Source organism: Phaenicophaeus curvirostris, chromosome 5 (assembly GCF_032191515.1).
Source record: "Phaenicophaeus curvirostris isolate KB17595 chromosome 5, BPBGC_Pcur_1.0, whole genome shotgun sequence".
In the NCBI taxonomy this organism is placed as follows: domain Eukaryota; kingdom Metazoa; phylum Chordata; class Aves; order Cuculiformes; family Cuculidae; genus Phaenicophaeus; species Phaenicophaeus curvirostris.
Window position 1 is genome coordinate 3,434,181 of NC_091396.1, and position 24,876 is coordinate 3,459,056.

The 24,876-nt window shown below is 40.7% G+C and overlaps 3 protein-coding genes across 8 annotated transcripts in view; 1 reads left to right on the top strand and 2 right to left on the bottom strand.

The window, feature by feature from the left end:
• The window catches only part of SHANK2 (SH3 and multiple ankyrin repeat domains 2), a 515,992-nt gene that overhangs the window by 370,675 nt on the left and 120,441 nt on the right, over positions 1-24,876 (top strand). The gene's annotated exons all lie outside the window — the stretch shown is intronic.
• Positions 1-24,876, bottom strand: part of PPFIA1 (PTPRF interacting protein alpha 1) — a 254,395-nt gene that overhangs the window by 161,131 nt on the left and 68,388 nt on the right. The window lies entirely within an intron of this gene.
• Positions 2,044-24,876, bottom strand: part of CTTN (cortactin) — a 28,952-nt gene continuing 6,119 nt past the window's right edge. The window contains exons 5-17 of one of the 6 annotated variants that reach the window (XM_069857408.1): positions 21,552-21,662; positions 20,795-20,849; positions 20,183-20,293; positions 19,225-19,335; positions 18,514-18,624; positions 17,182-17,292; positions 15,404-15,459; positions 14,252-14,321; positions 13,579-13,727; positions 5,603-5,692; positions 5,320-5,509; positions 4,359-4,427; positions 2,044-3,796 (exon numbers count right to left, since the gene is read on the bottom strand). In XM_069857408.1, the coding sequence (XP_069713509.1) occupies positions 3,660-3,796; positions 4,359-4,427; positions 5,320-5,509; positions 5,603-5,692; positions 13,579-13,727; positions 14,252-14,321; positions 15,404-15,459; positions 17,182-17,292; positions 18,514-18,624; positions 19,225-19,335; positions 20,183-20,293; positions 20,795-20,849; positions 21,552-21,662 (1,371 nt within the window). In that variant the 3' untranslated portion in view covers positions 2,044-3,659. Of the gene's footprint in view, positions 3,797-4,358; positions 4,431-5,319; positions 5,510-5,602; positions 5,693-13,578; positions 13,728-14,251; positions 14,322-15,403; positions 15,460-17,181; positions 17,293-18,513; positions 18,625-19,224; positions 19,336-20,182; positions 20,294-20,794; positions 20,850-21,551; positions 21,663-24,876 lie in introns of all 6 variants that reach the window. The other 5 variants (XM_069857407.1, XM_069857412.1, XM_069857411.1 and 2 more) reach the window with 5 other exon arrangements.

Here is a 24,876-nt window from a genome sequence, read left to right on the forward strand (position 1 = left end):
GTAACCACCTTTCAAACTATGTCCTTCTCTCACTATTGTCACTAGTAAATATTACAGAAATAGACAAACAAAATATAAAATACTGTAAAATATTTATATATAAAAATGCTTTGAGTGTTCTTACTATGTGCTTAATTATAATTAACTTAGAAGAATGACACTCGAAGTGTACGCTCATCAATTGATTAGACAGTGAATAAAATCAGCACTGATGCTGCCTTCTGTCAGCTGAAGCCCCAGCACACTTAGGAGCAACAACAGGATTGCATTGAGATGAATTCATGTGCTAGGAAAGTAAATGGCTCCCCTAAAGTCAGGCAGTGAATCAGTAAGACATCCATTAACAGAAATTAAGGGGCTTGCAGGCTGCTGGCACTGGTTACCCATGAGGAGGGCTGAGTCAGCCCTTCTGGTGGTAAATCGGATAGTTTGGGATGGATTTTTCCAGCAGCAAGTGTTTTGGAGAACTCCAGCAATTACTGCTGATGAATAAGAGTGATCTTAAAACTTGAAGACTCGCAGGCATCTAATCTCATAGTAGCAACAGTACAGTCATAACACTGCTACTGCTACCTAAATATACCTGACAAGATATTAAATCAATCAGTTATAGAACATCTTGCCACACTGTGATCCAGAGATTAGTAGTTTAAATTAGAAGTGAAACTTTTTCCATTAGGCAAAGCAACCCATGAATAAGCTCCCAAGATTTAATACTCATAACATTGCTGATAGAGTCACCTAGTTTGTTCTTCCAGTAACTCAATTCCTCCCCATTTCACTCTGACACAGGAGGTGGACACAGGACTGCAGTATTTTCCCCACAGTGCTCTTTATGAAGATTACTCACAGTGACTTCCCGCATGGTGCTGTTTCTTCTCTCCCTTTGAGCTTTTCCTCCCTGCTAGGAGCTCATCTCTTGCCAGGCACGGGGTTGTGGCAACCAGGGCTTGTTTTCCTTTCCGCAGCTCTGGCAGCAGCAGTTCTCATCCTCAGACCCTGCAGCCATACCCCAAACACCTTCACCCAAAAAAACCAGCAGAAAGCTTTCGCGAGGCACCATCCTACCTGCTCAGGTTCCCTTGCCAGCCCTGCCTTGCCACTGGCTCAAGCCCAAGGAGAGGTCAAGCCCACCAGCAGGCTCAATACCCACACGGGTCCCCTCAAATCTGCCTTTAACAGCATAAAGTTTTAATAACCCCTCCCTCCAGTGCAGAAAGCCTGCCTGCAGGTGCATGTTTTCTTAAGTTACATGTTTTCAAGCTACCTGCTAAAGCAACGGCTCTCATGCACTGTATTTCAGGACTAGTGGAGGTGAGCGTTGAAGCTCTGGATTTCCTGTTAATCTCTAGCATTAAAAAAGACTTAGAAAAAGGGTGTTAGGATTTTCTTTCTTGGCATTCCCAGCAGTGCATGGCTAAGTATCAAATTCTCAGAATAGTTCAGGATAAGAAACCATAAGACTTGCTTAGACAGCAAGGCAGGCACCTTTCTGCAGCCAAGGCTCACAGGAAGAAAGCTTTAGGAAGCACCAGACCTAAGGATCCCTGTCATGAACAAGGGCAGAAGAGCTTTAAAGTGATGTAAAAGTTTATTTGATTGTAACTGATAGCTGCGTTTTCAAAAATGCTCAATGTCCTGCAGCCACCGGAATTCCTGAAAACCAGGAACAGCCTTCTCCCCAAAACAACAGCTCCCTGGTACTTTCAGAAGTTAACAGGCACATAAAATAAAAGGCAAAACAAGATCCTGATGCTAAGAAAAATCCTATCTTGCCTTTAAGTTCACACCAAGTCTAATCTTGATCTAAATATTTCCATAGGAGAGAAAGTGTAAAAGACAAAGCAAGGGGATTTCTGAGGAAGGGAAGCACGTAGAAGGCAGCAGCAGCCTAGAAGAATGTGGGTGCCCTTCATGACAGGACCAAGCATCGCGCAGCAGCTACCCGTACAAGCCATGCTGGTCCCAAACAAGCTTGATACAAGATAAACCATCCATAATGGATCAACAAAGATGTTTAAAAATACAAAAATATTCCATGCAAATGGTTCAAAAAGTTTATTGAATATTTAATTTACAAAAATCATATCCCTATGAGGTGTTCTATGCAAAATTGGATAAAATAAATTGCATATAAAACCCAACCCTAGTAATGCAAATAAAACACAGAAATGAGACCATGAAAAGGAGAAAAAAATATATATAATCATGACACACATAACATTCATTACAGATTGTCCCAACCATCCAATAATTGGTTCAACATGATGCCTTCTTCCTAGATACATTTTTGCATTTTATACAGGTCTTCTATACTGTGTTGGTCCAAATTTACAGTTTATAAAAATTCTTTGCATTCTTTCTGAACTACTCCACTAGTTCTGCCATTCCTGTTTTGATCAGAAGGTGGAAACAGACAGTACATACACTGAACATGGACACTATTAGATGCAACTTGCTGTCTTTGGTAGGGACTCTAAATCTGCAGTGAGTCAGCTTTCCTCAAAGATGAGTGTCAGTTTTAGTTTTGGCAAAGAACAGGTTTAATTCTGTTGTTTACTAGAACATTACTGGCAGTTTCTGATGAACATACAGAAAATCATCTCTCTGTTTAAAAATGGAGATGATGTATATGGGTTTTAAATCTAATTACTTGTATTAACATTCCTTGCCTAAAATACGGTTACTTAACATGTCATTACTGCACAGCAGGCCATTCCTTGTATGAACAAAGGATGTATTGCACACAGAACACAACTGCAGTTCCATCCTGCCTTTTTTTCTCCCAATGAGACTATTCCTGCAGGTTGTCACACAGATTGGGAGGCCAGTTTCCCTCTGAACAAGTAGGAACCTTGCCAAGTGACTCAACACTTGTACAGTAACTTTTACAAGTTTTCCTGCAAAAGACGAGGGTGAAACAAAAACAAAAAGTAAAGAAATTCAGGATAGTCAGTGCTAAAGTTTGCAGCCTTCCTCTGGGATAACATGGACAGGAAGAGCAGGATTGGAGCTGGGGAGGTGGGAATGAATGCAAGAGTCAAGGAACTTAATTTTAAAAAAGAAGGAAAAAGTAACCAGACTTTTTGCTTCCTAATAATAATATTCCATAAATATTGGACAGTATCTGATTAACTGCCATTAGCCGCAACTTTCAAGCATCCTCTTTGCTTTGTCACGCACTACTGGAAAAGGAAAGGAAAGTATATGCACCCGCCCAATCTTCCCCACTCCTGCGTACTGGAAATGCAAATAACCTGCACAGCCATGATTTTCTTAGCTGAAAACATTTAGTGGAAGACTAACTAGACTTGACTTAAACACTAAGTAAATCTGTTCACTGTTCAGTAAAACATGCAATATTACGACAGACATCTAATTGTCCTCAAAAAGGCTTTTTCTGACAATTGCTAATTTGGCAGAGAAGAAGAAACGTTTCCAAACGCATGAAAATAATTTTAAGAGCCTTAGTGAAGAACATAGTTACAATATATTAGCAATTTCTGTGGCATAAACATTTTAAAAAGCATCAGCAAAGTATTAAATATAAAAGCCATATGTATATACCCCTCCACCCTCAGAAAAGCATCATGATTTGTAGTGTATTAAGTCAGATTTATTGACTGGGGAATTAAGGCATAACCAGTAGACAATAGTCTTTATTGTCTCAGCTCCACATAATTCGCAGGGAACAACCCGTATCGGCCTTTGCAGACACCTCTCCACCAGCCGTCATCGATCATTTCTATGTTTGTGATGATGTCATCTGGGTCAAAGGAAATCTCGTCATCACCCGCTGCAGAGAGAGTTAAAGAGGCTCAGGGTTCACACAGGCGCAGTCCACGCTACAGTCTCACCTATCAACCCAACACGCTAAAAATAACTCAGACACTCCATCAACTTCCTCTCCCATCAGGGAATGACAGTCTGTAAAGACAAATGCTTTCTCATCCTCTGCAGCGATGAGGTAGTTGGTTCTTACCTACTGCATATGGGGTGCATTTCTAACTTAGAATAACATTTCCTACCTAACACACCAAGAACGACTTTACTTTCTTGATTTCTCCTCAGAATTAACCAGTTAAGATTTTAAACAACATGTGCCAAGGGTTTAAGAAGAGTATTAACACTTGGTAAAAAAAGATTTTTAAAACTCCCACCATTCCCAGAAACAGTGGTTAGCACTTTTCAGAAGTGTCTCAATGCTATTGCTAAGTCATTGAATTACTATTTCTCCATTTCTTCATTTCATATATTACTACAAAAGCCTACAAGATCAAAGGCAAAAGAAAAATCCAGACTTATCCGTGAGGAACAGAATTTTCAAAGACAGGGTTAAAAACAAGGGCTTTGCTTACCAGCTTGATAATCATAAAGGGCTATGGCTGTAATTCCAAGTTCATTTTCATATTCATCGTAAGTATTTTCTTCTTAGAGAGACAGAGAGAGAAGAGACAAATTAAAAGCATGAGACACACTACCTATCACCTCTAGCTCTTTTCTGTGGTGCTCCTCCCTTAATTCTACTCCTAACCCAAACAGGATCACACACAATTAAAGCCTGAAAATTCACACACAATTAAAGCCTGAAAGGAGGCACTCACAAGTAAGACATTTAGTACAGTATAAAATAAAACCAATCAGCCTTGTAGAAAATTTGTAAAATGTGAAAGAACCACTGAAGCCAAGGTCAGCGTCTATAGCACTGTTTAATACCTTGTTAAGGGATGCGCACTGAGGGGATGAAGGGGCTAGTTTAAAATTTTCAGGTTTTCCTACCAGTGCAAGCAGGTTCATTCTTCCCCCCTCATTTAGTAACCAGGAGAGATGAGAAAAATAGGAATTGAAAAGAACTGTATTCTTTCAGTTCATTAGTTTCAGACATCATTACTCCACTCCCTCACAGGCACAGAATACATCACTTCAATTTCAAAGTCCAAGAAGTGCTGACAGAATTTTTTGCTTGGTAGGCCAGCACTGGCTCAACACACACTTAATCTCCATTTCTGGGCTTTCTTCTCAATCTGACCTACATTACACAGGGTGGAAACGGTTACCTCTGTGTTTCTTTCTGAAATGCCACTCTAGAAAGCACTGTAATTATTCCAGTATCACTCCAGAAAAGTGAAGTAATTTCAACCTTGTTCTAGCCGTATTTTTTTCTAATTAAACTTTCTTGGTGGAGAACCTAAAAAGTCTCATCAGACTAAGACTTCAGAAAACTAGGACAGTGTACTATCAGCACAACTATTCATTAACTCATTGCCCAAGGAAATAATCTTTATCTTAAAGTGTTTCACACCAGAAACAACACTTTACCTGCTTGGTAATGGTCTCCTGCCCCTGCCACTTCATAGACAGTCTCTGGTTCATATTCTGCCTCTCGCTGACTCACTGCTTCCTGGTACTCTGACTCTGCAGCTTTGTAACTGGGCTCTGGTTCACGTGCAGCTGAATACGTTGCGCTGGAATTCTTGTAGGCAGATTCTGCTTCATAGGAAACTGCGTCCTGCACAAACACAGGTGAGGTATGTCAGGATTTTGTAAAAAGGTTCCTACACTTAGTATCAAAAATCAGGTACTGAAAGCGATTCTAACCAACCTCGTAGACTGGGCTTGAGGGTGTCTTCTGCTCAGCTGGCTGTGCGGCAGGAGATGGTGGTGGAGTTTGTTTTTTGGCTTTAGCTTGTTCCTTAATCGAAGAGAAAGAAAAACTTGAGTGCAGTTTAATGAGTGATGTCATGACTCTGAACAAGAAACGACCCTCCAGTAAGAAAGACAGACAGCATATTCTGAAAGAAACTGATACAAGCAGAGGCAAAAGAGGCCTGGACTGGCTGGTTTGTTAGATCTGCCTAGAGGTTTAGACTGACTGTGCAGTAAAGCCTCAGAAATACAGCAAAGCAGAAGAGAAAAACATTCAGGCAAGAAAAACCACACAGTATATATGCATACATGTGTTTATGAGTACCCAATGTTCTTTGGCACGATTCCATAGGAGCTGCAGGATTTCTGTGTTCAATATATTCATTCTGTTCATTAGCTGTCTGGACCTCACGTCCCATTTTACCCTAAGTTAAAGAATCTGAAGCTCGCATGTCCTAATTATACAAATGGTATATTATGATTATATTATTCAATGAGAAACACTCTTGCAGGTCTGCCAAACACTTGTCAAGCCAAAAGACTGAATACTTCAGACAAAATGAAGTCCTACATACTGATAACGAGGGACTCAAATGTTCAGAAAGGTGACAAATAAAAGCAGTTTTGCTATTCTATTCTGCAACACAAAGAACGTGGATCCGAATCAAGTGTTCTGGCACTCAAGCACTTCACGCTGTGCCATCCCACCTGTGAATCAGAGGGCAAATCCACAATCATTAGAAAGCCATTCATTAGGAAGCCAGGATACCACAGAGCAAGAAATGTTACAATGCTTGCACAACTTGAGGAAAAAAAAAAAGTCTGTAAGATAACTATTTTGTTTTGTTTCTCTTTACCATAGGAAAAAAGAGAACTGTAGACCTAGGGCCAAACTTTCCTCTTTATTGAAAAAGAGAATTATGGGAGACTGTGCACTCTAGTTGTTTAAGTCCATCAAGCCGTAACTTCCCAAAGGATTCTTCCTTTCCTTTGTTTGTCACAGCTCAGAAAAAATAACTCTAACAAAGAAAGCGAAGTGTGTCTTGAGAACAGAGGCAGCTCTGAAGACAATTCAAAGCTTAGTGCTACACTTTCAGGAAAAAAATCTGTCCTGAAGCAAAGAGTCCTCCCTCACTTTTAACTCCTGTACTGCAGATAAGGAAGCATCAGCAAAGTGTTTATAATAAGTCAGGTTTACGTTTGGGGACAAATCAAGTACCAACAAGGTAACAGTTTGAATAATCTGTCCTAGGAAATTAATTTCTGCAATGCAGGCTACAATTTAGGTAGTCATAAAACATGTAAATTGTATGGTCTCCATGAGGCACATGGAGACACAATGAAAAGCTCCATGTGAAAGAGCATCCTGCTTTGTTCTCCAGGGTAGCAGAGGCTAGTGAAATCATGAGGCAGCTGTCGATTCAAATCAGCAGTTAAAGAAGAGCTCCCTGAACAGCCTTTGGCTATATGACATATGTGAAAAGCAAAACAGAAGAAGGATTACCAGTAGACAGGGTTCTTGAAGGAATGCAGTCCATATGTATATTCCCATTGTGGGAGTATGTATGCCCACATACTTACTTAAAGTGAGAGAACTTTCTGTCTGCAAGGAAGTTCACTTCAAGAAATAAAATTCACTCAAGTCAAAGTCCATCCCCACTCTTACAGTATCTGTGGATGGTGTGCTGATACCCCTCCCCTTTTCATGCTTAGCTTGCAAGCAAGGGGCAGCCAACCAGTGCCATTTCAGCTTCTCCTTAACCTCGTCCTCCATCAGTGCTACAGGACCCCACAATTAACCATGGAGATGTTCAATCTGGAGGAACATTTATCATCTGGTTATGGTAAGATTTAAATACCAGCTTTGGGAAAAAAACTTCAAATGCGTCCAGGCAACAGAATCTTTGATGAAGCACAAGAAAAATCAAACATAACGGTTTGAATTTAACCCACACTTCCAGCAAAAATAACAGTAAAGAAAGTCAGTCATTTTTAACACAGAAAGGGGAGGGAAACTAAAAAAAAGACATAACAGTTCAATGACTCGTGAGAACCTGTGTTACTACATTTAAACCCTCCTGGAGAACTGTTTCCTCAGCAGGAGGAAATCTCAATGAAAAGCTGAAATGTAACAAAAATCTAAATTCACCACCCTTCACTCACAGATCTTACTTATGAGCACATAATCTCCCAAAATGAATGGCAAGAGAGCTAATGGAGAAGCTGAACTTCTTCCCCCACGCAGCCCAGACTACAAACCCATGCAAAGGAAGGAATTACTGAGCAGAAAGCCCAACGACTTCAGCAAGATACATATGATCATCATCTCCTCCTCACTGGTTAAAAGAAAAAGGCTCCAACTGCCTTGGAGTAGGAATAGTCTAATAGAGAGCCGTTCAGCACCCGTAGCATGAAGTGATTGCTACAAGATATGGATGACCAAGACAGAAAATATGTTACAGAGGTCAGACAGAGAGCTGAAGAAATCATACAATGGCAAAGAAGGCTCCGTACCAAAATGCACAAGTCACTCTGGGACACTGAGAGCCAACAGGATGGTGTCCTGCCTTGTGCTAACCACAGCGCTTGGTGGCGGAGGCATCTGGACAAATGCAGGCATCAGTCCACTTGGCCAATCTTAGGGTTGAACCTAAGACCAAGCCTGGACACAAACCTTCTCCAAAAAAGAAGATACCTTCTGTGTCAGCTGTGCAGTCTTTCAACAAATTCACATGGCCACCAAAGTATATTTCCCACCTCTCACTGAGGACAGCAAGGCAGTTCTGCCAGAGCTGAAGGACTGACACGTGAACTTCAGAGTCCTGGTTCTTCCCACACCTATCATTTAGTGCGACTGCTGTCTCAAGGAAAGAGAGGATCTCTCCAAAACCATATTATGCTGTCATCACTCAGAATCAAAGTAGGAAAGCTCTGTCCTCCAAATGGACCAGATCTCAAGCTGTGGAACATAGCTGCTGCTCCTTGTGAAAACACGACTGTGGTGCAACGAAATCACAGGGTACTTTAGAATATACTGATACCCCTGCTTGTCAAGATAGAGGGAGCATAAAGGACGTGCCCTTGGAGACATGGCTGCCACCATATGAAGTATCTCCTTGCATCCTGAGGAACATCAACCCGCTTGGAGCAAACGTGCAGAGCAAAAAACATACATAAAATAACAGAAAAGAGATCTTTTCTGTATGAGGTATCAGTTGCCACATGTCCCAGGGGAGACACATTTTCATGAGGTAGTTGCCTAAGAGGCAACTCTTATATCCTGGGATCCTGCAAGAAGAGAACTCTTACCATCAGAGAGTTAGTAGTTGCTCTGTGATAATGAGTCAAGTTTTTTACTTCAAAACTCTCACTTCAAGACCCAGCTGTTTAAGCATGGATTGCACTGCTCACAGGACTGGATCTGTAGAATTCCCTAGGAACAGCCAAATCAAAGTGAGGAAGTAACAGTCCCTGGCTGAGGAGTGTTGCCTAGCAAGTACCATCAGCACCTTGGAGATGACTTAAGAAGCTTCAGACAGGCTAACTGAGAAGTCCTAACACAACCAGACACTTTATCTGAAAACAAAATAGAAGTAGTGATAATGGAATGGAGTTACTGCCTGCTGAAAATATGCACCTCAGAGTAAGAAATTCAAGAGCAGGACAAATGCTGAGGAAGTCCATTTTCCTTTGGGACTGATCCTTCTTAGCAATTGTCAGCAATAAGTGGAAGCAAATGCTGTCCAAAGCGACCTCATGGATGCAGAATGGCCTTGTTAACAACGCAACACTTGTGATTATCCATCCATCCATCTATACCACAGTTCTTCCTTGTTTGGAGAACTGTAAATTTATTAAATTACATCCTGCAAAGATAACAATGCTGCTTGCCGAAGTCACAAGTCCTAATACTGTCTAGACCAAATCTCCTGACAGAAGAAAACAAGAGATTTCCTGAAGGAAGAGTGAAGCAGCACTTTCAAGAGCAATGTACCTCTCAAGGTTGTGCCCAGGTTGTGTCTGTCCAAAAAAGTATTCATTCCCATTCTTCATCACCCCATGGAACAGACCCCAGAGCTGAGGGACTCCACCTCTTTGATGAGAGTTGCAGAGTTGGTAGCAAGAACAAGGGAGGATAAGGAGTGAAAAATCACTTTGTTAGGGCAACAACCAGGTGCTAGACCTAGATAATGATGGTCCTTAAGCTTAAACTCATTGAAACATGTTCAGGAGCAGGACAGCCTGGCAATAGTTGCAGGAACTATGGGGTTACCAGCTGAACAGCTACACCATAAAAAGGTGGTGACACATGCCGATAGCATTTCGCTGTGGCTCTGAGTAAGCACGTGTTGAGGCATTCAACTTCTCTCAACTGAAGAGCTCCCAGAGCAACTGTACAGATTGGGCTCATTTCAGCTTTACTGCTTTTCAACTTTTCTCTGTGTGGCTCAGTGATGGAGGCTGGTGCCAATGCTGAGAATAACAGCAATCCAAGGTGACTAACAGAGTGGCACCTTGGAGCAGCCTTGCTAACCTTACCAAACAGAAAAGACTGAATTCTAAACTTCATCTCTTTATTTCTTCCTCTGCCAGCTTTACAAGGGTGGTAGATGCTGTGCTAAAGGTGTAAGCTGTTTTCCTCCAGGACAGTAAAGAAACCCAAAGAGTGGTCAAGGGAAGGTATTACAAGTCCACAAAGTACAGAGGGATGAAAGGCAGCATTAGAAAACACCACTCATACACAAAGATGAACTCCCATTCATCCTGTAATACATATATACAGTGAACGTATGCTCACACTATACATCTTGAAGCCATAAGGCAAAAGATGCAATAAGCTGAAAGGAAAAAAGAGAAGAAAAAACTGCAATCACTTTAGATGTGGAAACTTGATTTATCCCATCAAGCCAGAATTTCCCAGATTTCAAATAGAACTCAAAATGAAGTTAGCAGTTTTCAGAAATCAAACTACACACAAGATAGATGAACCATGCAGTTGCAGCACAGGAAAGCTACAGAGCTGCTTCAGTAGGAGCGCTGGCCTGCACACTTGTGAACAGCAGTTGAGAAGCCAAACCATAGAACCGGACAGGAGAACTAATTAGGGTTAACTAGACATTTTCTTTGTTAGGGTTTATTTTCCACTATAGTCACTGTGTGACTATGCAGATCCTTCGCTGACATACGGAATAAGAGGCCTATAGGAAGGATGGGGCCAGACTTTTAGCAAGTCCTGATGAGACAGGACAAGGAGTAATGGTTTTAAACCAAGGGAGGGGAGATTTAATCTGGATATAAGGAAGATATTTTTTACAATGAGGGTGGTGAAACATTGGCACAGGTTGCCCGGGGAAGTAGTGGAGGCCCCATCCCTGGAAATATTCAAGGTCAGGTTGGATGAGGCTCTGAGTAACCTGATCTGGTTAAACATGTCCCTGGTCCTGCAGGGGGGCTGGACAAAATGACCAAGGCCCCTTGCGACCCAAAGCATTCAAGGATTCTGATTCTATGAAGGTGGCTCAGGAGTGCTGCCACTTGCAGCTATGCTGGTTTAGGCCAGCTTAGTTAATGTGAAGTAACATGCTGTTTCGCTGAAGTGTTTTCCTTAGCTTAAGAAGATCAGAACGAGGTTACTGTAAACCTACCATGCATTCAGTTTTTCATAACTGCAAAACCAAATTATTTTCCCCAAGTCTAAATTTGTGATCAATTAGACCATACTGATGGAACGGGATGAACACCACACCCTGACATCCTGTAGCAGCATCCTGCTAAGGGGAAGTATATACCACATCTGAGAAAGCAGTCTGCCTCATTTGTTGTTAGGCAAAGGACCAAACAGATCTGATAAACCATCTGACAGTCTTTTCTGGATTCCAGATGTCACACAGAGGATGCTGAGACAAGTTCATATGCAAGAAGATTTATTAGTGGGGTCTGCAGCTGGTGGCATACATTGGCTCTAACAATGAAAGATATTTTTGGCAGAAAAAAGTTTTTTCTTTTAAATTAAAACCAAACAGGATAAAGACAGAGAAGAAAGAAGGAAATAGGACAACTGGACAACAACATAGCCAGCCAGGAAAAGCAGTGACAAAGGTCCCACAGAAGCATTCTCCTCTGGGAGAGTCTCTTCAGCATAGCAAGTGGCAACAGTGAAGATGATGAGAAGGACCGTTTTTCTCATGCACCCCCTTGAGCACTACATACTTTTCATCACAACCTGCTCAATCTCCCCAGCAGTTATTCCTATTGAGGACACTACGAGCGCTAGTTGGAGCAGGCTACTTCGACATCAGAGTTACATACTGGTTGTCTGTTAAGTCTCAGTGCACATATAAGACTAAGTAGCATTTATTCAGAATGTAAAAGAATATTTCTGTCCTATCCTTAGTCTTCTCTAGTATATACTAACATCTGTAAAACAAGTGAAGGAGAAGGCAAAAAGAGAGACTGTTCTTATGCCAGCATCAATTGCTTCCTACTCCCTGCCATAATATCAGGGTTTACAAGTACGAGGCCATGAAATCAGAACAACAGCATGGGACTACAAGGGAAACTGCCAGAGGCTCTGGACAAACAGTGCTACAGCAGTTTACGTGAAAGGTTACACAGCTGCAGACAGCAGGCCCTCAGGATCACCGATGATCAGGCACCTCAGGCATTGTGTAACAAAGCAAAAGAACAAGACACGAAGGACAAGTTACTATTAACACACCAGTCCTTCTATTTCAGCAGCAGAGTTTCAACAAATAGGCAAATCCTATCAAGCAGATAAGATGTAGCTTCTGACTAAATATTTCCTGGAATTATTTTGCTTATGAATAACACAAAAATGACAAAGCTTTTAACCATGCCAATGCTAAACTAGTTTTCTTAACTCCTAAACTATGATTCAGTTAACTATCTGGAAGATTTTTTTGCCTTATTTCATGTGTGTGCGCTATACCAGTGGGTGATACTACCTCCATCTTCACAGAACTATTGAATCATGGAATGGTTTGGGTTGGAAGGGACCTCAAAGCCCATCCAGTTCCACGCCCCTGCCATGGGCAGGGACACCTCCCATTGGATCAGGTTGCACAAGGCCCCATCCAATCCAGCCTTGAATGCTTCGAGGGAGGGGGCAGCCACAAATTCCCTGGGCAACCTGGGCCAGTATGTCACCACCCTCATCATGAAGAATTTCTTCCTAATGCCTAATCTAAATCTTCCCCTTCCAATAAAGTTCCTCCCCAGCTTTCCAGTAGCCCTCCTTTATGTACTGGAAGACCACTATAGCTTCTCCCTGGAGCCTCCTCTTCTCCAGGCTGAACAACCCCAGCTCTCTTAGCCTGCCCTCACAGCAGAAGTGCTCGAGCCCTCCTCTGGACCAACAGTTCCATACTCTTCTTATGGTGGGGATTCCAGAAGTGGACACCATACTCCAGCTGGGGTCTCACAAGAGCAGTGAACTTTCACAATATCAGTTCCAAAACAACAGCATCATCAGCTATCGCCATGGTATTAAACTTCTTGAACAAGCATTCACAGAAAGCCTTTCAAGGACCATACATTTGTCCCCTTATGAGCTCCTCTGTGCCCAAGGGAATCCAGTATTACCAAAAGCCAGAAGTGCAGTAGGGAAAGGGCAGGCCGCGAAGATTAGTGTTCAAGACTAGCACACATATTTAGGGACAAGCTAAGTAAAAAACTGTATACTTTTAAGTGTCACCCTATCATCCTATCTGATGTCTGATACACTTATGGTTCATGCTGGCTGGAGTTGCAAACAGGTAAAGCACAGGTACAAACACAGGCATACAGAGAAAGAGCTTTAGAGCCTAGCTAGAAAGAAGGAAAGCAGCTTTTCTTAAAAGATTCTCTTTTCTCCCAACATGGCACTGAAGTAGACTAGACACACTGCTCAAATGGGATTTAAATCTTACTGACCTCCAGTTTCCTTCGAGCCTCTTCCTGTTCTTGTTTCTCCCTGGCCATTCGTTGTGCTCTCTCAGCTTCTGCCTTCCTTCGATCTTCCTGCTCTTTCTCCTTGGCTAGGTTTTCAAAGTTAGCTCGGATGCTGCTTGTTTTATTAGCAACTGTAACATTTAAAAAAAAAATTAAAAGGTTGCTGTTTATGGTTCTGTATAAAGGTAGCATGGAATGAGTTTTTGGTACAAATTCCTGCTAGGATTGAACACGTTTCTGCTTTTCTTCTCCCTGAGCTCATAGCCAATTCAGAAAAATCCTTCTATCTCTCTTTCTCCCTCCAGACCTTTTGTGCACCATATTTCTCATATATAAAAACCTCTAAACCACTTCTCCCTCCTCTCCCTCGCAGGACAGTCTCCACCACTCCACTGCCCTACTCAGTCTGTTCTCCACTCTGATACTTTTTATTTTCTGTTCCTGAACTCTGATGACCTTCAAGGATAAAACAAAACCCCAAAACCCAACAAACCAAAACAATCTCTAAAGAGAAGAGAGTAGTTGAGGTTGCTAGAGTCCTGCAAATACAGCAGTTCCCTCTAGAAGATTCTTACTCAGCACTACTACATCAACAATATCCTGGGTTTTCAAACATGATCACCTCCAATGAAAGGATGTGGGGCCAATAACTTACCAGCTTCTATTGGCTTCGTCTTCTGATAAGTTGATGCTGGTTTCTCAATATCTTCAAAAGTTGCTGCATTCTATCAGTAAGGAGACAAAGAGTACATTTAAAACTCACAAATTCTTTCAGATATTCAGAGAACTTCAGTCTGTGACGTTTTATTGCAATATTGCCCCTACGGCTTTTTTCAGAACACCAAGATAAAATCACTAAGAATCAAAATTTGTCAAATGGAATAATCCTTTTGTAAGTCAAACTACGCAAGAATTAATCTTCAGGAACAGGTTTAAACACATGAAAATCTTCTTAATTAAAAAAATGCAGTTTATGAGCAGATGACTCATCAGAACTAAAATTAAGCGACGTCCTAAACATTCGTTGTGCAGCTGTTCTAATCCACACTGTGCAGGATTTCTACCAAGGTAAAAGCATCCAGTGCCCTTAAAAAAGCAGATACTGTTAAAACAGAGGTAGTATTTTGAGAACAGTATTCAAAATCTGAGGGGAGGTGTAAATGAATGGGTTTGTGTCCTGAAGCCACAAGTAAAATAATCCTACAGACTTTCAAACTTATCTACTTTCTCACTTTTAAATGTCCTATATAAAGCTGAGAGTAAATTTATTCAGCAGATAAATTTCAGTGAGAACTTTTTAATCTTCCAGCTTTTTAAATTTAAAAATGGACTGGTAGAAAGGGGGCATCAGCTGCCCTGTCTTTCACTGTTACAGAATACTAAAACAAATTCTCCTGAAGAGAAGGTCCCCGATAGGTAAAGTGCGCAAAGTTGGTAAAACATATTTTAAGCAGTCCACTAAATGCATACCCTCAAGAAGGCATTAACTAGTTGTTAAAAGTCATGATTGAAATTGCAGAATTAATGGATTTTCTCATTCTTTCATATAAACTTTGCTATTCTTTTATTTCCATGCTTCAGTTTTCCCTACTTAAAAACATATACTACACATGTACACTCATACGTGTGTATAAACTGACATAAGCTCTGTGTGCACAAGCTTCCTTTTAAAAATTTAGTAGAGCACAGAACTCTACTGTTAGACTGGAGAACTACACAGAAATAAAGAGCGGAACGCTACAGATCTAACCAGACTATTTTGCATTCATACATACTATTTAAGTTTTGGTTCTTTTAAGTGACTTACCTTATCCATCCGATCTTTCTGTACACCATACTTCCCACCAAATCCTTTCGAATAATCTAAAAGCAGGATAAAAAGGTTAGAGTAGGGAGTTTGTTGTCCTTCTCGCTTTTTTAGCAAATGCAAACAGCCATTTCAAATGCAAACAGCCATTTCAAATGCAAAATAGCCATTTCAGCTGCATGCAGAGATACAGTGACAGCCGCCAAAGAAAATGCAACTTGGTTTTTGATGCAGAAAGGATAAATAACTGCAAGAGCCTTCAGGTACACCAGCAGACGACAGACTGCGGTCCACATGCATTCTCTGAGTAAACATTAAGCTGAGGACTGATAAGGTATCAAGCAAGGAATAAGGGATGAGCCCTTCTAATGCATCACTTCTGTAACACAGCCTTTCGCAGCACCAATTCTTAGCCCTCTGAAGTAATCGTATAACCTAAGCCATTTTGCTTTGCTCAAAGGGGCGATATCCAGTCTTCGGTGACCACAGAGGTGTTTTTATCTCTTTAACTTGGTAAATTCTACGAATGGCAGGAAAATATAACAAATTCCTCATTCCAGTGGATTTAATTGTGATACTCAACTGATGAACAACAGTCATTGGCAATAACTCCTGCTCTGCACACAGAAAGGGGCAATTCCACAAGACAACAACTCTCTGCCACAGAAATGGGGTGCTCATGCTGTTCTGCACCACTCCTGAGCTGTACACTCTTAATATGATCCAATGCTAACTCCAGCACTTGTTATATTCCAAAATCAGTTTACTCACCAGTGGCATCACCAAGAAAACAAACCAACCCTAACAAGAGTAGCTTTCTGCTCGGTGAGTTGTAATCAGAGAAATATCTAACAAGCACCAGAGCCAGCACAACAGAAGCAGCAAGAGTGTGTAGCTGGAAAAACACCTCCTCCTGGCAGCAGGGAGCTGCAGGAACGTGCCCTTTAGACTCCGTAGATGGCTTTCCTATATGTTCCTGGAACACAATTACAATCACTCTTTCTCCTCGCAGGCCCTAAACCACTCGGGTCTCCTAGACACCTATTCTAGTATTTGTGCTTGGGGTCTGCTAAGGCACATCTGACACTAAAAGTTTCAACTGGTATCACTGTGGCATAGAAAAATATTGACTATAAGAATGAACAACCTCATTTTCTTCAGCTTTGTATGTATTTTCAACCAGAATAAATATACTACACTTACATTTTCCTGATCCAGACTTCTCACTTTTAGATAACGGAAAACCAGGAATTCATGGTTTGTACCCCAACTATTTCACAATGAATAAAGAGAGCATTATAACAGTATTTGCTCATCCAAGGACAAACATTCCCTACTTCTTGTTTTAAAGACTACAATCACTTTAAAATGATCTTGCCATTGCTTGTTAATGGTTACATGCATGGTTCTTATCTGAATATTTTTCTACCAATTTATCTAGGCAAAACTCAGTTTAGACTGAAACTAAAACTGGTAAGCACTACGTCACTAATATACTACTACTACTAACCTTGTTATTACCACACTGCATGTATAGCTATTAACTAAATGAATAATGTTGCTGAACTGTTAATTAAACATTGGATATCTGTTTTCTGAATATAGGCTTGCTTTATGTAACATTTCAAGAATAAAATGGAAGAACATTGCTAGATCATGTAGGAATAGAAGCGCAAGAAAGTGTCTGCACATTACTAGCATCAATCTACTTAGAGAACTATTTAAGACTGTGTGAGAAGTGGCTGCACTGTTAAGAAAGTAACAAGTGAAAACGGTGCCTTGTTGAGATTCATGCTTGGCTAGCTTCTCCTTGTAATCAAACCCCACAGCAGATGGGTCCTGCCTTTCTGTCTGTACACCAAATTTCCCTCCGAAACCACTCTTATAGTCTGAAAAAGCCACGTGTAATAAATTAAAACGAAGGGAGGAAAATAAAGAAGTTTAGTTAGAGACGCTCAAAATAATTTTTGCAATATTTTCAATTACTAATAATTTTGGACGATGAAAAAAACCATCTCAATACACTTTAGTAAGAGTAAATTCAAAAGAAGTTTCCACTTGAGATTAGGATGAGGTCAACATGTTTTATCAGATGTAAGAACACCATTCTGAAGTCACAGAAAAAAAGCCCTTCTCAACATTTTTCATACATACTGCATAATGCACTTGCATTTCATCAGCATTATGAACACAAACACACACACACACAGTATGTTCACCAAACCAACATACAAAAGGATACAAGACAATAAAATCATCTTTCTTCATCAGCTTGGTTAACATTTGTAACTAGAGACCTGACTTTTAGGGAGGTATTAAGATCTACAGAGATTCTCCTCCAGATATTCCTACACAGCATTGTTTAAAGGAATAAGGTACATTCTTGCTGATGCACAGCTTGTGGGAAAAAACCTCTCAGCTAAGAGCTATAACCATTCCCTACTGCTTCCTTGGAAAGGCCATTTTAATATATGTTATAAAAAAAAGGCACAAAAAAAGTAGGGTTCCAGTACTACTCTCACAACAAATCTGCTGGAGCATCCAACAAAACAATATTCTGAGGATCACTTCTAATCTCTTGAATTTTTTAAAAATAAAATAAAAATAAAAAAAGTTAAGAGCGCTGAGAGGCAGAAGGCTGAGGAGAAAAAAGTTGTTTTGCAACTTTTCTCCTTGGTTCCAGTATTTCATAGGAATAACAACCTCACAGGCAATGAGAGAGGATAGCACTAGGTATCAGATCTCCCCTACATGAAAATAGGGGTATACATTAACAGAAATGAGAAAAGGGAATATCTGTGGAAAGTACAAAGAAATTGCGAGTTTGTGGTGCTAATCCAGGCTACCTGCAGATTCATACAGCTTCTCCAATGAGAATTTATCACTAAGCCTGAACTCTCAGGATCTCAGTATCAGATGTTTTAAACTTGCCTTGCTGGCACCAGCGCAACCAATACACAGCAACCGTTCAAACACAGAAAAAGGAGGTTCATGTCAGCACCCGTAAGGCTGTGGCCAAAGATACCAAGGGAGGAGGGTTCATACAGGGAAGGGAAAAGTCAAAATAAGGGAAGTGAGAAGGAGCAGCAAAGAATTGTGAACTGATATACCTTTCTGAGATTCATGCAGCTGCACTTTCTCCTGGTGATCCCAGCCAAGCGCACATTTGTCTTGCCTGTCAGTCTGCACACCAAACTTGCCTCCAAAGCCTTTTACATAATCTGCATGAATGAAGTTTCAGAAAACATTACTGCAATTTATGACTGTAAACATAATTTAATCAAAAAGCTGTGATATGTTATGCGATAAGCTGCCCTGTCACTAATGTTACCATCTTTCACTCTTTTTCCCTCCTGCTACACTACCTCAACAGAGAGGAAGAATAGCTATTCAGTAACTAGAGGATCACAATTCAAGGAAGCACCACAAATCCAGTAAAGGTCACAGCACACAGACTGAATAATATTCAAAAATCTGAAGAATCTGATGCACCTTCCACCTAGAGCCATATATCACATATATATGCACAACATAGCTATATAAGCAGTAAGAGACTTAATACTGCCTCTGAATATCACAGCTTTGTGCAAGTACAAATTTATTTCAATAACATCCATAAGGACATAAGGTCCCTTGGAAATCAGATTGTGAAACTCACTGATGGTTTACAATGCCTTCCTTTTCATTTGAGGGAAACAAAAAACCACACACACGAAGGTGAAATACACATTTACCACTAAAGAAACCCAAACAAAATATCTTTCCCTAGGATTCAAAGGATGATTGGTTTCAACTAGTATTTTTAAATAAATAATAAAAACCTTTCTGTGATTCATGTTTTTCCGTTTTGCCTTGATATTCAAAGCCAACAGCACTTTTGTCCACTTTGTCCTTGTCAACACCATATTTACCACCAAAGCCCTTGGAATAATCTAGAGATAAGAGTGAAGAATTTTGTTTGTAAGTGTTCAACAACAAAATATAATGTTGAAAAATTGTGATAATCAGACTTGCTACCATTTGATTACATATTGAAAGAAGCACTGACATTCCTAGTTAATCTCGATTCCAGACACCAGAGTTATAAATTCTTCAGGATGCATTCTCTCAGGATAGAAAATAAAATAGCATCGTATGTAGTTCAACTGCTGGCAATATCAGCAATTCTCCTACTTGACTCCTCGATAAAGCTCTTAAGACACTTATAGGAAATTTCAAAAACCATGTCAGCAACAGCCTGGAAGTTTTAAACTCATCCCCTTCTTCTCTTCAGTATTTCTAGAGTGCCAGCATTTCTTTCAGATAAACAAAAAGCAGATGGCAAGACCATCAAATTTTTTCAATAAAATGCTTGATTTTTGAGCAGATATCCCTGGAAACCTGATTAGCAGCACAATGTTAACTCTAAACACAACTACTTCTGATAAATGTTTTAATCTACAAGCAGCTGATTCTTTTAGAAATGCTTCTCAGTTGTCGTTAAACTGCTCAGAACTTTAATCTACAGCTTTTCAAAAGATATTGTGAAAACCCTGCAGACAAACCTATGTGCCCTGCTCTCAAGTAACAGCACCTGGATCACCACTTTAAACCAGTTAAAATCTACGTTTTAGGTTTCTTTTTTAGAAGTTAAAGATTTCAGCAACCTGAATTTTATTCAGTGTTAACTTTCAGCAGGAGCGCAACAGATGTAAAAATTTAGTAGTATTTTACAACACTGCCTATGATGAATGCCTACTGTGTCAGAGTATGAACCCACCAACACGTGTGTCGACTCACCCCTCTGCGACTCGTGTTTCTCAGTTTTACCCTGGTAATCAAACCCCACGGCACTCTTGTCCACTCTGTCAGCCTGTACTCCGTATTTTCCACCAAAACCACTAGAGTAGTCTGTATTGAGAGTAAAGCACAATAAGAGCTTCTTCATTTCACTTTTAATGGAAATATCATACACTAGCCAGTGTGGGATCGGGGTGGGGAGAGGAAGTTATTTCAGAACTGAAATAATACTCGTTAGCACACAAAATTAAGTTTACTTTTACACAGAGAAAATAAGACAGACAACAGTCCTATAGTTTGACAGTTCAACAGGACGCAATACAGTGAAGAACAACTCCTAGTGGTATTATAACATCCTTGAACCTCACTTCTAAAAGAGAAGTAAGACTCACGATGACAGGCTATTTCCTTGTCTTAAACCCTCATGAAACTGCTTTGAAATTCATTTTTTCACCTTCTCTTCCACCCAAATCCCTCAATGTTTGACTCACCAAGAACATCATTTTGAGGCCTCACTAAACACGGTCTTTTACAAACATTAAAAGAACAGAGATCTATTCTACTATTTATAAAAAACATGTGTCTACAGAGGTGACCACCTCACCACTTTACCTTTCTGGGAGGCATGCTTCTCAGTCTTCCCCTGATATTCAAACCCAACAGCGGACTGGAAGAGAAATAAAAATGCACGTGTGACAATGAGGTAGGTATTAGCAGAAAAACTGTGTGCACTTCAGTGGATAAATAGCACAGAAAGTTCCTCTATCTTTCCAAACTGCTCTGACCCTCTTGATAAAGGAGCATAAATACCTACTTAATTTATAGGCTATATTTATTTAGATAATAATTTATTACATGTATGCATGGCAAGGGCTTTTGTCACCCCAAAGCAAACAGTAGTGGCAACATACTCCAGTCCTGCCAGGTTCAGCAATTGAGTACAACAGAAATTCAACACTTCCATGCAGGGGTTGTTAAACAGTCTTGGAACAGGATGCCAATTATCCCTGCTCAGTAGCTCATGTTGCAATACAGGATGAACCATTCCCAAATCCCTCCTCCTCCTGTAGCATTTATACCGATTTTTACCTCATCAAAGAACACAACCTGGCTAAAAGGCCTATTTTAACATCGCTTTTCAGTTTTCTTTTCAACTCATCTCAATTTCCCATAAGGGGTTTTTTTATGTTTCGCTTTAAGCAGAAATTTATCTCCCTGGCAGTCAGTGCTAGTTTACTACTAAACTTTGAATACAGCAGGGACAGGTGGCCACACCAGCAGATTCAGGTATTGGAATATTTCAGTTGTACATACAAAATGCTAAACTTGACCACACTGAGTAGCTGCAGTATGAGATGAAATCACTTACCTGGTCAACTCTATCGGTTTGTACTCCAAACTTGCCACCAAATCCTTTCACTGAATCCACTTGGGAGCAATGCTTGGAAAGCTTGGACTGATATTCATGTCCAACAGCTGACTAAAAGAAAGTGGAAAGTTTAGGCAGCAGTTCTATACAGTTCTGGATGTAAGAGAAGATACTGAATGACATAACTTGAGGATAAACCTTTGTTACAAACATACACTGCTGCACTCTTGCTGTTGATACTAACTTCCCTGGAAATTGCTACTCAGTTGAGAAGTCTCTACAAGACTTCTTGTAGCGCAGTCACAGTGCTACCACTACAGCCTGGGCAAGGGAGGTGCCAAGAAAGAGTCTGACAGCACTGACTGCATTTTATGAAGACCATTTTACACTCTGGATTTTTACTTCAAAACCACAGGAATGAAAACAGGGAAGATACAGACAGAATCTTGATGGTGTTCATGTAGAATTTAAAATAAGGATTAGTTCCAGATAAAATACAGAGCCCTGTATTTACGCACATAACTACAGTTCTGGTTTAGCTGGTATTAGATTGCAACCAAATACATTCTTTTAAGGAAGCACCTTCATCTTCTGCATAAAATCAAAATCAGGCATCTTCTCTCTATGCTTTCTCCTCACTTGTCAAATAGCATCACAGCATGAAGCAGTAAATCCACGTTAAGACAGAGCTCTCCATGCTAAAGATACCCCAGCCCCACAGTCTCCCATTTAAGCCTGTCCCTGGAACTCAAGTTGAACACAGAAAAGTCAAGGCACGGTCACACTGCACTCTGCCTTCAGGTAAGACACAAGGATATGTGATTCCACACCTGAAAGTATATCCAGATAGCATTTGCTAATGTTACATGAACCTAGTGCCAAGATAGGTCCTGGAATTGATGCTAAAGCACAGCACCTACACAACAGCCAAAAATAATGTCTTTTTTCTTTTCCAGCACCAAATCTAAGCACTGGCCAGAGCAACTTGTGATTTGCCACTTTAACATTTGAGTCTGTTGCTCAAATGCATACAATTCCCACCAGAGGGAGAAATAAAACCCTATAACCTGCTACACGTGGCCACATCCAGAAAGACAGGCTGCACACTGTGACCAGCACCTCTCTGGACTCAGCACCACATTTCCCAGCACCAGATCCTGTGCATGGGGCAGTCAGCACCTGCGGCTGCAGCAGAGCCTCCTCCAAGCAGCTGCCCCAAGCTCCAACCTCTGAGAACAAGAAACTAAGTTGCCAAGAATAGGACACCACCTTAACTTAGAAGCAATATAAAAGCTCCTTTCTTTTCCTGACTGAAACAGTCACACTCTTGTTCATTTCCGTAGTAGAATAAGTGTTAAATGTGAAACAAAAGGCCTCCACCTCCCTTTCTTCTTCCTCCACCTCCCTTTCTTCTTCCTGTTACCCATTACATTTATGGCACATAAGAAGCTCTGAAAATCCTAGGTTTTCTGTGGTTTTACACACTCCCTCTTTTGTTATACCAGTTTATGCAGGTGAAATTCAAGTACATTGTTATCCCTACGTGATACCAGAACCTTCTTCGTTTCTTCAACTACCAAGCAGTATAACATACCTCTTTTTAGGAAAGACTTACAGAAAGGTTTTTCTTGGAAATCTGTATTTCAGAGTAAAGTGCCTTCATAATTCCTAAGCACAATGCTCTGCTACATTTTAAATTGGCTGTGGAGGTCTGGCATATAGAATGATGTAACTGCATCAAGGTTTTGTCCTAAGTGCAGCAAACACTGGTACCATCAACCACACTGCAGCAACATTCGCTCTCTTCATGTGGGTCAGGTCTTAATGCCAGCACCCTTGCACAGAGCCAGAGACCTGCACAGGACAGATTGTGATGATACAGTTCTAAAAACTACAATTATAAGGAAGAAAGTTTTATTAAAACATTATTAATGTCTCCTGCCACCAGCATCACTCAGACAAACATGATGATTGTGTCTTTCCTGCTGATTAATTGAGGCCTACAGGAAACAGTATTCACTTTTTGCCCATGGACACAAGTGAGGGATAAACTGCTGACACTGCTGAGAGCTACACAGCTGCAGAACAGGCCTCACAGTTGAATCTGCTCAGGAATTCTTTTCCCGAATTCAAAGGTTAGGTTAGCCTAGCCCATTTCAAAAGCCCATACAGCAATTTACTCTGGAATACGGGAAATCAGTAAAAATGTAAGGCTGTCAAATCACTAGAAACCCAGAAAGTAAATAAAGTAAGAAAATAGCATCATTCTTATTCAGGAAACAGTTTGGCTCTTATTTGAACAGAGTACATGAAAGCACCTAGCCAGAAACTGATGTGCCTGTCCATCACACAGCTAATGGAATTACATTAAGAATTATCACTGCTTTTATTAAGAGCGTAAATCAAACAGCCATCAAGTCCTTATGTAAAACATTACCATACGGCTGAAGCAGAATGATTTTTTAGATACTTGGATTACCTGTCACTGTTCACTGTTTACCACTGTTTAAGAGAGCTGCCCTCTAATTTAATAGAAACAGCAACCCCTATATGCCCAGAAGAGCTGGCACAGCACCAAAATAAAAAAAAAAAGAATTGCTGGATTTATTCATGCATGAAGTACTTCCTTAATTTAGAAATACTTTTAGAAACCCAAATCTTGACTCCAGGGGAATCCACCCAGATATAAGAAACTAGACTTGCCCTAAATGAAACAAAAGCATGTGGGGCCACTGCACATCCCGGAACTTCTCCTCCTTCAAAAATTCCTAATTTGCCACTTCAAATACTCAAATACTTGTTCCTGATGCTTCAAATACTTTAATTCAGCTCTTTCTGTAGGAGCATCTTGATTTAATTAAGGGACAGAGCATAAGGGCCTGACAGATTTGGGTAACAGCGGTTACAAGTGTTCTTGTTAGAGCACTGTAACAGTGATTTTTCTGCCCTCAAAACGAGCCACCACTGTACAGAGAATAATTTAGGCTGGAAGGGACCTTAAAGATCATCCAGTTCCAATCCCCCTGCCATGGACAAAGACACCTCCCACTAGATCAGGCTGCCCAAGGCCCCATCCAACCTGGCCTTGAACAACCCAGGGATGGGGCAGCCACAGCTTCCCCAGACAACCTGTTCCAGGGCCTCACCACTGATCAGAGTGAAGAAATTCTTCCTTATGTCTGGTCTAAATCTGCCCCTCCCTAGTTTATATCCATGGCCCCTACTCCTACCAGTACAAACCCTTGTAAACAGTCCCTCCCCAGCTTTCTTGTAGCCCCTTCAGGTGCTGGAAGGTCACTATAAGCTCCCCTTGGAGCCTTCTCTT